The sequence below is a fragment of the Pelophylax lessonae genome, assembly GCF_965119305.1.
Source record: "Pelophylax lessonae genome assembly, chromosome: 1".
NCBI lineage: Eukaryota > Metazoa > Chordata > Amphibia > Anura > Ranidae > Pelophylax > Pelophylax lessonae.
In genome coordinates, this window is record NC_138768.1 from 658,799,766 (window position 1) to 658,812,669 (window position 12,904).

The window sequence follows — 12,904 nt, forward strand, 5'->3', positions numbered from 1 at the left end:
AGGGAGGATCTGCGGTCTCAAGGACCGATCTTCCATCGTGCTTTACAGTCGCTGGTTTTAATGGCCTGGCTATTGAGACCCAGGTACTGAAGGACAGAGGGTTGTCAGCTTCAGTTTAGACATATGCCGGTTTTCGGTAATTCGATATATCGCGGTATTGCATAGCCACGGTATTGTTATTGTGGCATTTTTAAAATACCGAGTTTCTCTGCTCCTGGGTCTGACTTGTGAATTGATACATTTCAGTGAGCTGGATGACTCATTCACTCACACAGCTCTCCCAGTAACTATAAACAAAAATGTTTACATTGTATCTTTTCCTTCCCTCTGCCAGGGAGAAAGGAAGTTTAACCTCTTAAAGACTGGACCTTTTTCTGACACTTGTTTGCAAGTTAAAATCAGTTTTTTTTTGCTAGAAAAGTACTTAGAACCCCCAAACATTTTATATATTTTTTTAGCAGAGACCCTACAGAAAAAAATGGCGATTGTTGTAATATTTTATGTCACACTGTATTTGCGCAGCAGTCTTTCAAACACAATTAATAGACTTTAATGAATAAAAAAAAAAACGTAACAGTAAAGTTATCCCAATTTTTTTTTTTGTTACACAGAGAATCGTGATAGAATCGTGATCTTTATTCCAAGCTAAAAAATCGTGATTCTCATTTTGGCCAGAATCGTGCAGCTCTAATATATATATATATATATATATATATATATATATATATATATATATATATATATACACGCACGCACGCACGCATAGCAGCCCACATTACATTATTATATAGCCATCAAGCAGTGTCTGGCCTACCTGGTGATGACTGGTCCTGGCGCTCTGATCCGATGGCCTGGTCTTTAAAGGGGCAAATCCTTGCGATCCAGAAGTGGTTAAACCTGCAGGAGGACCAGGGCTTTTATCTATTAATGACTTTACTATTGCTTTAGGCCTGGTTCACATGTATGCGGTTCACATGTATGCAGGTTGGCGGTTCACATGTATGCGGGTTGGCGGCCCACATTTGCACAGGCATAGCAGCCCATTGATTTGAACGGGCTGCTATGCCCTCATTTTCCGCAGAAAAAAGGTGCATGCAGCATTTTTTTTAAATTCAGTGGCCTTGAAATCCATCCTGCTTTTGCACCATGCGACTAACCTGCAGTTCCTGCTCTGGCAAGCTTTCTGCATTTTTTGTATACGTGGGCACGGCATTTAAAAACAGTTTGCGTGTACAGCAATGGCAGGTAAGTCGCATGGTGCAAAAGCAGGATGGATTTCATGGCCACTGCATTTTTTTAAATTCTGCATGCACCTTTTTTCAGCTGAAAACGCAGGCATAGCAGCTCAAGCCCATTCACATCAATGGGCTGCTATGCCTGTGCAAATGTGGGCCCCCAACCCGCATACATGTGAACCAGGCCTAAAGCAATAGTAAAGTCATTAATAGATAAAAACACCGGTCCTCCTGCAGGTTTAACCAATTAATGACTTTACTATTGCTTTAGGCCTGGTTCACATGTATGCGGGTTGGGGGCCCACATTTGCACAGGCATAGCAGCCCATTGATGTGAATGGGCTTGAGCTGCTATGCCTGCGTTTTCAGCTGAAAAAAGGTGCATGCAGAATTTAAAAAAATGCAGTGGCCATGAAATCCATCCTTCTTTTGCACCATGCGACTTACCTGCCGTTGCTGTACACGCAAACTGTTTTTAAATGCCGTGCCCACGTATACAAAAAATGCAGAAAGCTTGCCAGAGCAGGAACTGCAGGTTAGTCGCATGGTGCAAAAGCAGGATGGATTTCAAGGCCACTGAATTTTAAAAAAATGCTGCATGCACCTTTTTTCTGCGGAAAATGAGGACATAGCAGCCCGTTCAAATCAATGGGCTGCTATGCCTGTGCAAATGTGGGCCGCCAACCCGCATACGTGTGAACCACCAACCTGCATACATGTGAACCACCAACCCGCATACATGTGAACCAGGCCTAAAGCAATAGTAAAGTAATTTATAAACAACACCTCCTTCAGGTTTAACCACTTCTTGACCACAAGGATTTGCCCTCTTAATGACCAGGCCATCGGATCGGAGCCGAGCGCCAGGACCAGTTATCACCAGTTAGGCCAGACACTGCTTGATGACCTATTTTAGGCCTGGTTCACAGAGTCTGTACTGACTGACTATATAATAATGTGCATAAGTGAACCAAAGCCCCTAAATTCAGCAATGAAATTGAAGTGAGGTGGAAATTTAATAATTTAAATTTAATAATAGAATACCGTGATAATACCGTATACCGTGGCAAAACCTTAATCAATTAATCGCAGCATGAAAATCTGATACCGTCACAAGCCTACTTCAGTTATTCCTACTCGAATTAAAGCAAGGAAAGCGACTTCCAGCAAAGTCTATTATCGCACATGGAGGACTTATATCGCGTGGTGTGAATCTTTGGAATTTCCCCCACGTACCTATTTGGTGACCCGAATTTTGGCTTTTCTGCAAAAGGGGGTTGAGCAGAAACTATCCTTGAGCACTATCAAGGGTCAGGTTTCAGCATTGGCAATCTTCTTTCAGAAGCCTTGGGCTACTCATTCCTTGGTGTCCAGGGGGTGCAGCACTTGGCTCCGCCAGTGCGCGCGCCCTTACCGCCCTGGGATCTTAATTTGGTGTTTGTCGGTTCTTCAGAAACCTCCCTTTGAAAATATCAGGGAGATTCCCTTGCTTACATTATCCCAGAAGGTGGCCTTCTTGGTGGCTATCACTTCTGCACGCAGGGTGTCAGAACTGGCTGCATTATCATGCCATTCCCCATATCTAGTGGTTCATAGGGATAAGGTAGTTCTTCATCCGATGCCATCCTTTCTTCCTAAGGTGGTTTCAGATTTTCATCTGAATGAAGATATTGTGCTATCTTCCTTGTGTCCTAAGCCCAATCATCCTCAGGAATATGCGTTGCATTCCTTGGATGTGGTTCGGGCAATCAGGGTATACCTGAAGACTACGGAATCGTTCCGTAAGACGGATTCACTTTTTGTGATCACGGATGGCCCCAGAAAGGGGTTGCCTGCATCTGCCGCGACTATCTCCAAATGGATTAGACAGACGGTGGTACAGGCTTATTCTATTAAGGGTCGGAATCCTCCGTTCCCTGTTAAGGCGCACTCCACTCGAGCGCTCAGTACTTCCTGGGCCTACCGCCATCAGGCGTCAGTGGTCCAGGTGTGCAAGGCGGCTACCTGGTCGTCGGTTCATACCTTTACAAAATTTTATATTGATGTGATGGCATCGGCGGATGCCTCATTTGGCCGCAAGGTTTTGCAGACCGCAATTTGAGGAGACCGGTGGTCTACCTCGAGGGTTTTTTTCCGTTGGAATTTCAGTTGAGTCTCATCGTGTGATTGATGAGCCTTTAAAACTTCTAGTTGGCACCGGTTGGGCCTTCTAGATTGGATTTTGATTTCCATTTTCCCACCCCTCATTTGTGGCACTGCTTTGGGGCGTCCCGAGTTGATATTAATCAAGGAGGACTACGTCTGTCAATGAGCGACAGAGAAAAATGGATTTTTGTAAAATCTTACCGTAAAATCCTTTTCTCTTAAGCTCATTGACAGACGTAGTACCCGCCCCTCTGTTTTTGAGTTGGGTTGGGTTAAATTCTCCTAACACTGCTTTGTGACATAACTGATTTGCTGTAGCAGGAAGTGAGAGGATATACCCTCTGGGACTGCCCCTAGGGTGTGGCCAGAACGTTTTCTTTCCTGTCTAGTCCTACTCCTGTAGAGGGCAGTATAACACGAGTTGATATTAATCAAGGAGGACTACGTCTGTCAATGAGCTTAAGAGAAAAGGATTTTACGGTAAGATTTTACAAAAATCCATTTTTTTTATTTATTTTTTTAAACACTGACCAGAGCAATGCAGTGTTACCATAATAACCCTGCACCAGTCTGGGGAAGTGATGATTAATTTTTTTACACATTATGATTGCTTATACCAGTGAATTTCACTGTTATAAGCAACTATTCTTATTGAATGAAATTATTTAATTCAGTGTTTTCTATTGGGGTCAGCTGTGATTGGCAACAGCTAATCGCATTGTACAGATGGACTGTGATTGGCCCTGTCTGTACCATGTGATCACTGACCAATCACACAGAATCAACAAAATTGTACGTAATGAATGGCATGAATCAAAGCCATTTGTGTACCAATCTGGTGTGATTGGTCAGTGATCACATGGTGGCTGCATCGCGGCCCGTGGGGCGTTCTGGGAGGACTAATGTCCGGCTGTCATTTTGTCTATAGGCCTGGTGGAAGCTGGTTAAAAAACATAGCGTACTTATCTGAAAATATGTGGCTATATATTACATTTGATACTGCATTCTCTTAAAAGAAAAGTGGTGGTCTAATATGCTATTTTAGGTTAATTGATTATATATATATATATATATAATTATATATATATATAATTTTATCATAATTTGTTCATGATTTAAATTTTTTTATTTAGCTGTCTTTTGGGAAAGATGTAACGAGCTCCAAGATATTGAAAAAATAATGGCTCAAATAGAAAGAGGAGAAGCCCGCATACAGAGGAGGATAAGCATCAAGAAAGCTCTGGATACGAAGGTAATTAATGTGAAGGAATATCTGATTATTTATTTTTTTTTTTTGCATTAATGGTGTTCAGATTTATGTATACCTCAACACTTCAAATTGTTTTCTTTATAGATTGGTCGATACAAAGCACCTTTTCATCAGCTAAGGATATCATATGGCACAAATAAAGGAAAGAACTACACAGAAGAGGAAGACCGTTTTTTAATATGCATGCTACACAAACTTGGTTTTGATAAGGAAAATGTGTACGATGAACTCAGACAGTGTATCCGTAACTCTCCACAGTTCAGATTTGACTGGTTTCTGAAATCAAGAACTGCAATGGTAAGTTACGTGTCACTAAAGATTTTTAGTGAAATATTTGCAGTATCCATTTAAAAACCGGATTTTTAACGAAAGTTTTTCATTAGATGTTCGTTCATGTTTTGCTCTGTTAAAAAAAAAAATATATATATATATGCTAGATTTTAATGTCCATAACCCTGAAGGCCTATTGCTGATCAATGCAAAATGGTGGCAGAAAAAAATTTGGGTTTGCCAGCTATGCAATATTAGAATTGTTTTGGTTTTATTAATCCAATACGCGCATACAGTTTAAACAAAGTAATTGGATACAATAGGACCTTGGCTTTACAAAAATCTACCTGGTCTGCTACATATATTACAAGGATGTTTGCATTTGAATTCCTGCTTTTTTTTTTTTTTTTTTTTTCCCCTTGAGATTTCTCTATAGTCTTTTTTTGGAAAGAGCATTTCTGTAGGGATGAGGCCAATGCAGAACTTAGTCAATTTGTTTAGCAAACCAGCTCTGTTTTCTACAACAATCATTTTTCTTAACAGTTTTTGTAATTGTTGTGATTGTAAGCATGATTTTAGTGCACACTAGCATTTCACCTATAATCAGGTTGCTTCTTTTTCACTGTAGGAACTGCAAAGAAGATGTAATACTTTAATCACATTGATTGAACGGGAGAACTTAGAGTTGGAAGAGAAAGAGAAAGCAGAGAAAAAGAAACGTGGACCAAAGCCTTCTTCGGTAAGTCTTTAAACTAAATTCCTAATAAAGAAAATCCACGTATTCTCATATCTGTCTTAAAGATTTGTTACAGCTTTCTGAATAGCTTGTATTTTGGGTACAAGTCTTTTAAAACTTGGCTGTTTTACAGTGATAGTTTTTTGAATCGATGATGGCTTTCAGACACTTTCTAAGTTGATGCAACAATCCATCCTGCCTAAAAAAAAAAAAAAAAAAAAAAACTTTGCTTGGTAATGACATTTAGGCAATAAGTTGTTCAAAGTGCTTGTACTGAAGATCCTTTTATAAAGAAGACTGCATCTAGGATTAGGACAAACCTGGACCGGTTTAATTGAGAAATAGGGGGGCCACTACTAGTGTAGAGGGCTATTTCTTGACACGTTCCTCCTGGAGTAGTAGATGGCAATCCGGCATTTGGGGCACAATATAATAGGCATTTCCATGCTTTGTGATGAATGTTAAATTGTGACAGAATTTCCGACAATTAGGCAAGGCTTGTAAGTGGGGTAGTCTGATCCTGAGAAGAGGTTTACGTGGGGGTGCAGTAAGGGATCAAAGTCTGCTGTGTGCTCTCTGAGGTCAGCTGAAGCTCTAGCTGCTGCTAAGCAAGAAGATGAGATGTAGCCTGAATGCGAGAAACCAGTCATTCCTACTGTCAGGGGCCGGACAAGAGTCTGCACGCTTCCTTTTTGTTTTTTGTTTTTTTGGACTGGGGGGAAAAAAAAAAAAAGCATCCGCATACAGGGGAAAAAGGCATGAAGCTGGAGGAAACTGTAACATGCAGAGACTGGGGTGAAGTCCACATGTACAAGAATCAAAATTAAGACCTGAACTGCAGTCCACAAAGAACAGGCCAGTAAAAATTGCCCTTTAAAGGTTCTAGGTATCTGCACAGTAGTAGGAGTAGTATTGGGGCTTTAAGTGAGAGTTTACTTTAGGAATAGGTGTAATTGCGTTCAGGAGAAAGTTTGAATTGCCTCTAGGAGAAAATGAAGTGCATTAACAGTAAATATTTGATAGTTCTGGGAGTGATAGTCTTAATATAGAGTATTTAGGAAATGTTATGTATTTCTTGTATCACCATGTTTTTTGGGTTTACTGAAGTTTTTTTTAAATCTATCCTAGAAACCTGACATTTAAATATATATATATATATACATATTTTTTTGCAGGCACAGAAGCGGAAATTGGATGGCGCTCCTGATGGCAGGGGAAGAAAGAAAAAGCTGAAGCTTTGAAGTGTTTGTTTTTGTAATAAGTAAATTCCAGAAGTAGTTCTTTCTTTACGGGTCTTCATAAGATGTACTGTACACTGATCGGCTATTATGTCATTCAAAGACATCAGGATCATCTGTTTATTGAGCTAGGAACATAGTACTTATTGTAGGTAGTTCTCCTTTTTTAAATAAAACAGCTGTGCTGGACATTTTTTACCATTAACATTTGAAGTAATAAAATTAGGCTTCGTTAAATGGTATTGTTAATGTGTTTTTTTTTTTTTTTTTCTGCCTTTGTTGAAGCATAACATGTAAATTAAAGGACCATTTTTGTATTTTCTTTGGAATAATACCTACGACACAATTTTGTAATATTCATTTAATACATATCTAATTTGTTCATAAATATTTGCGCTTGTGTGTTTTCTTCTTCTTTTTTTTTTTAATCCTTTTATAAAGTGGGCATTTTCAAAGAGATGGCCATTCAGCAAGGATGTAAAACTTGCTGGCTTAGATGCTGCTGCTATCACTGCATTAATAGTGCCATACATGCACCCTAGTGAATGGTAGTACATTTTAATGTAAAACACGTGAACCTGTCCTTGCAAAGGCCTCATTCACAAGTGTGGCTCATTTTACTGCCCCCCTTGTAAAAGGAATCTAAGGTGGATCTCTTAGGGCAGAAGAGCAGCAGCTGTGAGGCATTCAGGAGGTAATACTGCTGCATCCTGAATTCCATTTCATTTATTTTTATTTTTTTAACAGCTGAATTGAAGGTTTTCTGTGTAAATACTGCTCAAACGGCAAGCTCCTTAGTTGAGACAGCCCCATCCAGCTTTTTGCCGCAGCCTCAAGTAAAGTGCTGCAGCATGTGTTGGACCTCAAGCGGCTGTGTGTTTATCTTTAGTGGGTGGCTGAGGGGCAGTAAAACCATGGCTCAACCTGTTTACTGCCGCCCATGGGAACCAGGCCTTAAAGTGTGTCTCACAATTTTAAGTGCATGCATCTTGTAGTGCCAGCAAGTATGTGTGTTCTTAATAAATACAATCTTTGTAATCTGTTCAATTGGATATTTTATACTCTGCATTGTGTTCATGTAAAGTTGGCTGGCAATGTCCATTGATGCTGACAAAACTTGAACTGTTTTTGTTTTTAAGCACAACACCACACAGCTGGTGCATGGTGTTTCACTGCCTAGATGCGTTGGATGTGCCATTAAACCTATGGGAGAGCACCATGTGTAATGTAGCAAAACTTGAGATACAGCAACACACTTTGTGCATATGGATGGCCACTTGGCAAAAGCTAATGGCTTTTTTTCTATTGACTTTGATGGTGATTAGAGGCTATGTTCACCTTTAAGGACCATGTTACATTTATATTTAGGGTGTAGCATGGTGTCAGACAGACTCCCCTCACCCCTAAAAAGCCCCCCCTCTGATAGTGCAAGTGTGCAGCAGCTGCCTGTTTTGAAATCAGTGTTGACAGTACAGGGCTTCATTTGTATTAGAGATCTGTAAATGAATTACAAATTCCATCTGGCACTGTGGCAGGTGGACTTGTAGTTCTCAATGGAATGCATAGTCCATTGACAACTTCCTCCAACTGAAAGTCTGTACCTCAGTATGGACAGGGAGCTAGAGGAAATAGTGTTTCAGGAGACTGGCATGACACTGATCACGGTTGAAATGCTTTGCAGGCTCAATTGCAAACGGTGGACTTGCTCGCTACTCTTGGTTTCCTTAGGAGTATGGAGGTCTCCTTCCTCTTTGCTAGATTTTTATTTTGAATTTGACAATTACTGAAAAAGTTCATGCTGGATATGGAAAATCTTGGACATGCCTCCTGTTAGCCAATTAGTACAGGTTTTCCCAGTTTGTATACTGGTGTTTTCCTTACAATAGTGACATCTCAGCTGTGTTCCAATGAGACAGGGCTCCGGTATTCAGCTCAGGCCAGTGTTTTTGAGAGTCAGAACCAGTGCTGTAGAGATTACCCTGATTCCTGTAACCAGACTCCCCATATCTGAATTCCTAAGTACAGGGCACAGGCTGGATGTTTTGTAGACCCTGGGTTATAGGCTACTACTTTCAGGTAACTGAACACTGACAAAGTTTTGAGTCCTGTTTTCTCTTTTGTCCATTGCTGGACACAGCTCTCCAGGATTCTGAACCATTGGGTCATATCGCCCCCACCAAAGTAGGACACTAGGCAGAATAAACTTGCCTATGGGCAGTCCTAGGTGTTATACTCCCCCTTTCTGCTATAGGTCTTCAGTTTTTTTTTTCTGCCTAGTCAGGAGTAAGGACCTAGTTCCCTACCGGGATCTCTGGTCCTGGCAATTTTCCTTTTTTTTTTTTTTTTCAAAACAGTGAGGTTTATTGAAATTTTTGGTACAATACAAAAATAAACCGTGCATTGAAACTGCAATCAGGTTCATAACACATTGGGGTACAAAAAATACAAATATACAAAATAATCAGCACCGAGAGATAGAGCAGGCATAGTAAAAAAAAAACAAACAAAACAGTAGTCAGTGGCTCTCCGTCGATCCAACCCTTGAACAGAAAATATTGAATTACCAGGGGCGGCCAACATAGAATAGTTACCCACTGCATTACCGAGCCGTATCAGGGCACTGCACCCATTTGTCCCAAATCTTGTTGAACTTCTGAGGGCACCCCCTATGTTTATACAAAAGTTTATGAAATGGGATGACACCATTAACCTCCTTAATCCACAAACCTAGAGTAGGAGGAGTAGGTCTCATCCACCTCCTGGCTATCAGTTTACGTACTATAAACAGAGTTTCCTGAAGAAATATGACAGTGGATTTGGGCATCTCTCCATCTGGGTAAACCCCCAGGAGACACTCCTTAGGGGAGAGTTGCAGAGGAGACCCCATCTTGTCATGGAGGAATGTGACTACTTGTTGCCATAGAGTCTGTAATTGGGGACAGCTCCACAAGAGATGAAAGAAGGAGGCGTCAGGGTCTCCACACATAGGACAAGAAGGGACCAAGTCAGGGTGATATTTGGACAGTCTAAGTGGGGTGAGGTAAGCCTGGTGTATTATAAAGGTCTGAGTTAGGCGATCCGACAGTTTTGGCGACACTCTGCGGCACGTCTCCAGGGCATCCTCCCATTCCTCATCCTCCATGGCCCCCACACTGCGCTCCCAGCGGGTCTTAAGTGCAAAAGCCAAGGTGGTCGAGGAAGGTGTGTGAAGTTCAGAGTAGAACATGGAAATAAGGTGACTGGGTGCTGTACTTTTAACAATCTCAAGGGTGGTAACCGATTCTAGCTCAGGAGGGCCATCAGGGAATTGAGATCTATAGGCATGGGAGAGCTGTAAGTATCTGTAGTGCATGGGGCCCTGGATCGCAAACTGATCCTGCAAGGCCTCGTAAGACCGCAGACCAGTGGTCGTGGAGATATGGCTAAGGAGAAGGATGCCCCTCCCGCTCCATATCGACAGGTCAGGGATGGAAAGGAACTCGTGTAGTGCGCTGTTATGCCACAGAGGGGTGAATGTGTGAAATGGAGGGCACCGAAGCCTGGACGCTACCACCTCCCAGATCCGACAATAGTGGTATAGAAGAGATCTGGGGCACAAGGGCTCCGGTGAGCCCCTGACACCCCTAAGGATAACTAGGAGGGGGTCCCCGAGGGGATGAGCCCACCCAGGGCAGAGCAGGGTCAAAAAACGTTCTCTATCCGTTTTATCTATATGAAAGAACTGGGACAACTGAGCTGCCAGATAGTACAGATTAAAATCCGGCAGGGCCAATCCCCCTAGGTTTGTAGGATTCTTGAGTTTGCGCCAGGAGATCTTGTGCCGGTCAGCACCCCAAACAAAGGTCTTGAGGAGTGATTCCATCTGCTTAAACAGCTTGAGTGGCAGGTAAATAGGAGAGTGCCATACAACATAAAGTATTTTGGGAAGGAGAATCATTTTAATTAAATTGACTCTACCCATCACTCCCAGAGGTAATTTGGACCATACTTGAATTTTAGCCTTAAGCAGAGGGAACAGGGGTTGAACGTTATCCGGGACATAATCTGCTGAGTTAGCTGTCACTTGAATCCCTAAGTATTTAATGCGGGATACACATTGTAGGGCTGGGCTTGCGGGGGTGATTGCCTGTGGGCTCTCGTCAAGCGGGAGAATTTGTGACTTATCCCAGTTTATCTGAAAACCGGAGAATCGTCCATACCGTTCAATTAAAGAAAGGGCCGTGAGTAGGGATTCCCGAGAGTCCTCCAAATATAACAGTGTCATCTGCATACATGCTGATCTTCTCCTCCAACGGTCCCTTACGGAGGCCTCGAATCCCGGGATGTGCTCTAATGGCCATCGCCAGAGGTTCCGCGGCCAGGGCATACAGCAGGGGGGAGAGGGGGCACCCCTGTCGAGTGCCACGGGATAAAGGGAAGGCGGTCGACTGCCAGCCATTTGCCAGGACCCTAGCTACCGGGGCGCTATATAAAAGTTTGACCCACTTAATAAAATTAGGTCCAAAGCCGTACCGGTCCAGACAGGTCCACAGAAACGGCCACTCTACCGAGTCAAATGCTTTAGCCGTGTCCAATGAGACCACCACCCTGCCACCCATTCCATCGTGCCGTGCCTGGAGATTCATAAACAACCGGCGAAGATTAAATGAGGTGTTCCTCCCAGGCATGAACCCGGCCTGGTCCGAGTGTATGAGTGAAAGGATCACCTTGTTAAGGCGAAGGGATAAAATTTTCGCAAGGATTTTAGTGTCTACTGGGAGCAAAGAGATGGGACGGTAAGACTCTGGGGCGTGTACATCCTTGCCCGGCTTGGGAATGAGCACAATTAGCGCCTCCCGCATAGAAGGGGGTAGGGTTGCATCTTTGAATAGAGATTGAAACAAAGCCAATAATTTAGGAGAGAGGAGTTCCGAATATTGGGAGAAAAATTCAATCGGGAGGCCGTCCAGGCCGGGGGCCTTAGACCTAGGGAACTTGGACACGGCTGCTGCAATCTCTTCCACAGAGATGGGTGCCTCGAGGGCCGCCAACTGGTCGGGTGTCAAAGTGGGAAAGTCAATAGAGTCCAAAAAGTCATGCATGTCAGTGCAGTCAGCGGGAGCCCTAGAGGTGTAAAGAGTACTAAAAAATGAGCGGAAACACTGTGTCACCGCAGCAGGATCAGCGATCTCATTACCCAGGTCATCCTTCAAAGTAATAACTACCGGGGGCCTATCCTCACAATGGACTAAATATGCGAGAAGTTTCCCCGCCCGCTCACCATGTGCAAACAGATTCTGCTTCTGAAAAAACATCTTAGATTTCGCCCTCTCGTAGTCAAGTTGGGAAAGGACTTTAGAGGTCAATTTATACTGAGATTCATGTGCCGGAGTCGGGTCCCCCAGAAAGGCCTGTTCAGCTGCAATTAGATTTGTCGTTGCCCTGGAGATCTCCTCAGCAGCCCGCACTCTAACAGCCTTGATTTTGGAAATCATAGTGGATCTGGCGAACAGTTTAAACGCCTCCCACACCGCAGCCGGGGAGGCAGTGCCCTCATTGTCAGAGAAGAATTGTGTCCAGGTCCCCTCAATGTCGTTCCCATCCGACACCAAGGGGAGCCAGGCAGGATTCAGTCGCCAGGCCGGGGGAGGTCTATTGCAGGGCAAGGACAACAGTATCCAATAAGGGCAGTGATCAGACAGAGTCCGTGGGGCGAAGCCTGCCGTCAGTAACCTGGGGAGCAGGGTTCGAGACAGCAATATCAGATCAATGCGTGACATAGAGTGATGTGCAGCCGAAAAACAGGAGTACGCACGCTGCGCGGGGTATTTGCTGCGCCAAGAGTCGGCCAGACCAAAGCTCTCCAACAATCGGGAAAACCTGGTCGGGGACGACCCCGGCGGCACCTGGGAGGCGCCACCGGACCTATCCAGACCCGAGTCCATCACATTGTTAAAGTCACCCAGCCAGATCACCGGGGCCCCTGGGCTCTGTGCCATAAACGCCAGTCCCTCCATAATAATCACAGCAG

The 12,904-nt window shown here is 43.4% G+C and overlaps 1 protein-coding gene across 1 annotated transcript in view; it reads left to right on the forward strand.

The window, feature by feature from the left end:
- The window catches only part of SMARCA5 (SNF2 related chromatin remodeling ATPase 5), a 166,567-nt gene extending 159,285 nt beyond the window's left edge, over positions 1 to 7,282 (forward strand). Inside the window, exons 21-24 of the mRNA XM_082273714.1 lie at positions 4,514 to 4,632; positions 4,735 to 4,947; positions 5,549 to 5,659; positions 6,832 to 7,282. Of these exons, the coding sequence (XP_082129840.1) occupies positions 4,514 to 4,632; positions 4,735 to 4,947; positions 5,549 to 5,659; positions 6,832 to 6,897 (509 nt within the window). The 3' untranslated portion in view covers positions 6,898 to 7,282. The remainder of the gene's footprint in view (positions 1 to 4,513; positions 4,633 to 4,734; positions 4,948 to 5,548; positions 5,660 to 6,831) is intronic.
- The last annotated feature ends 5,622 nt before the right edge of the window (positions 7,283 to 12,904 follow it).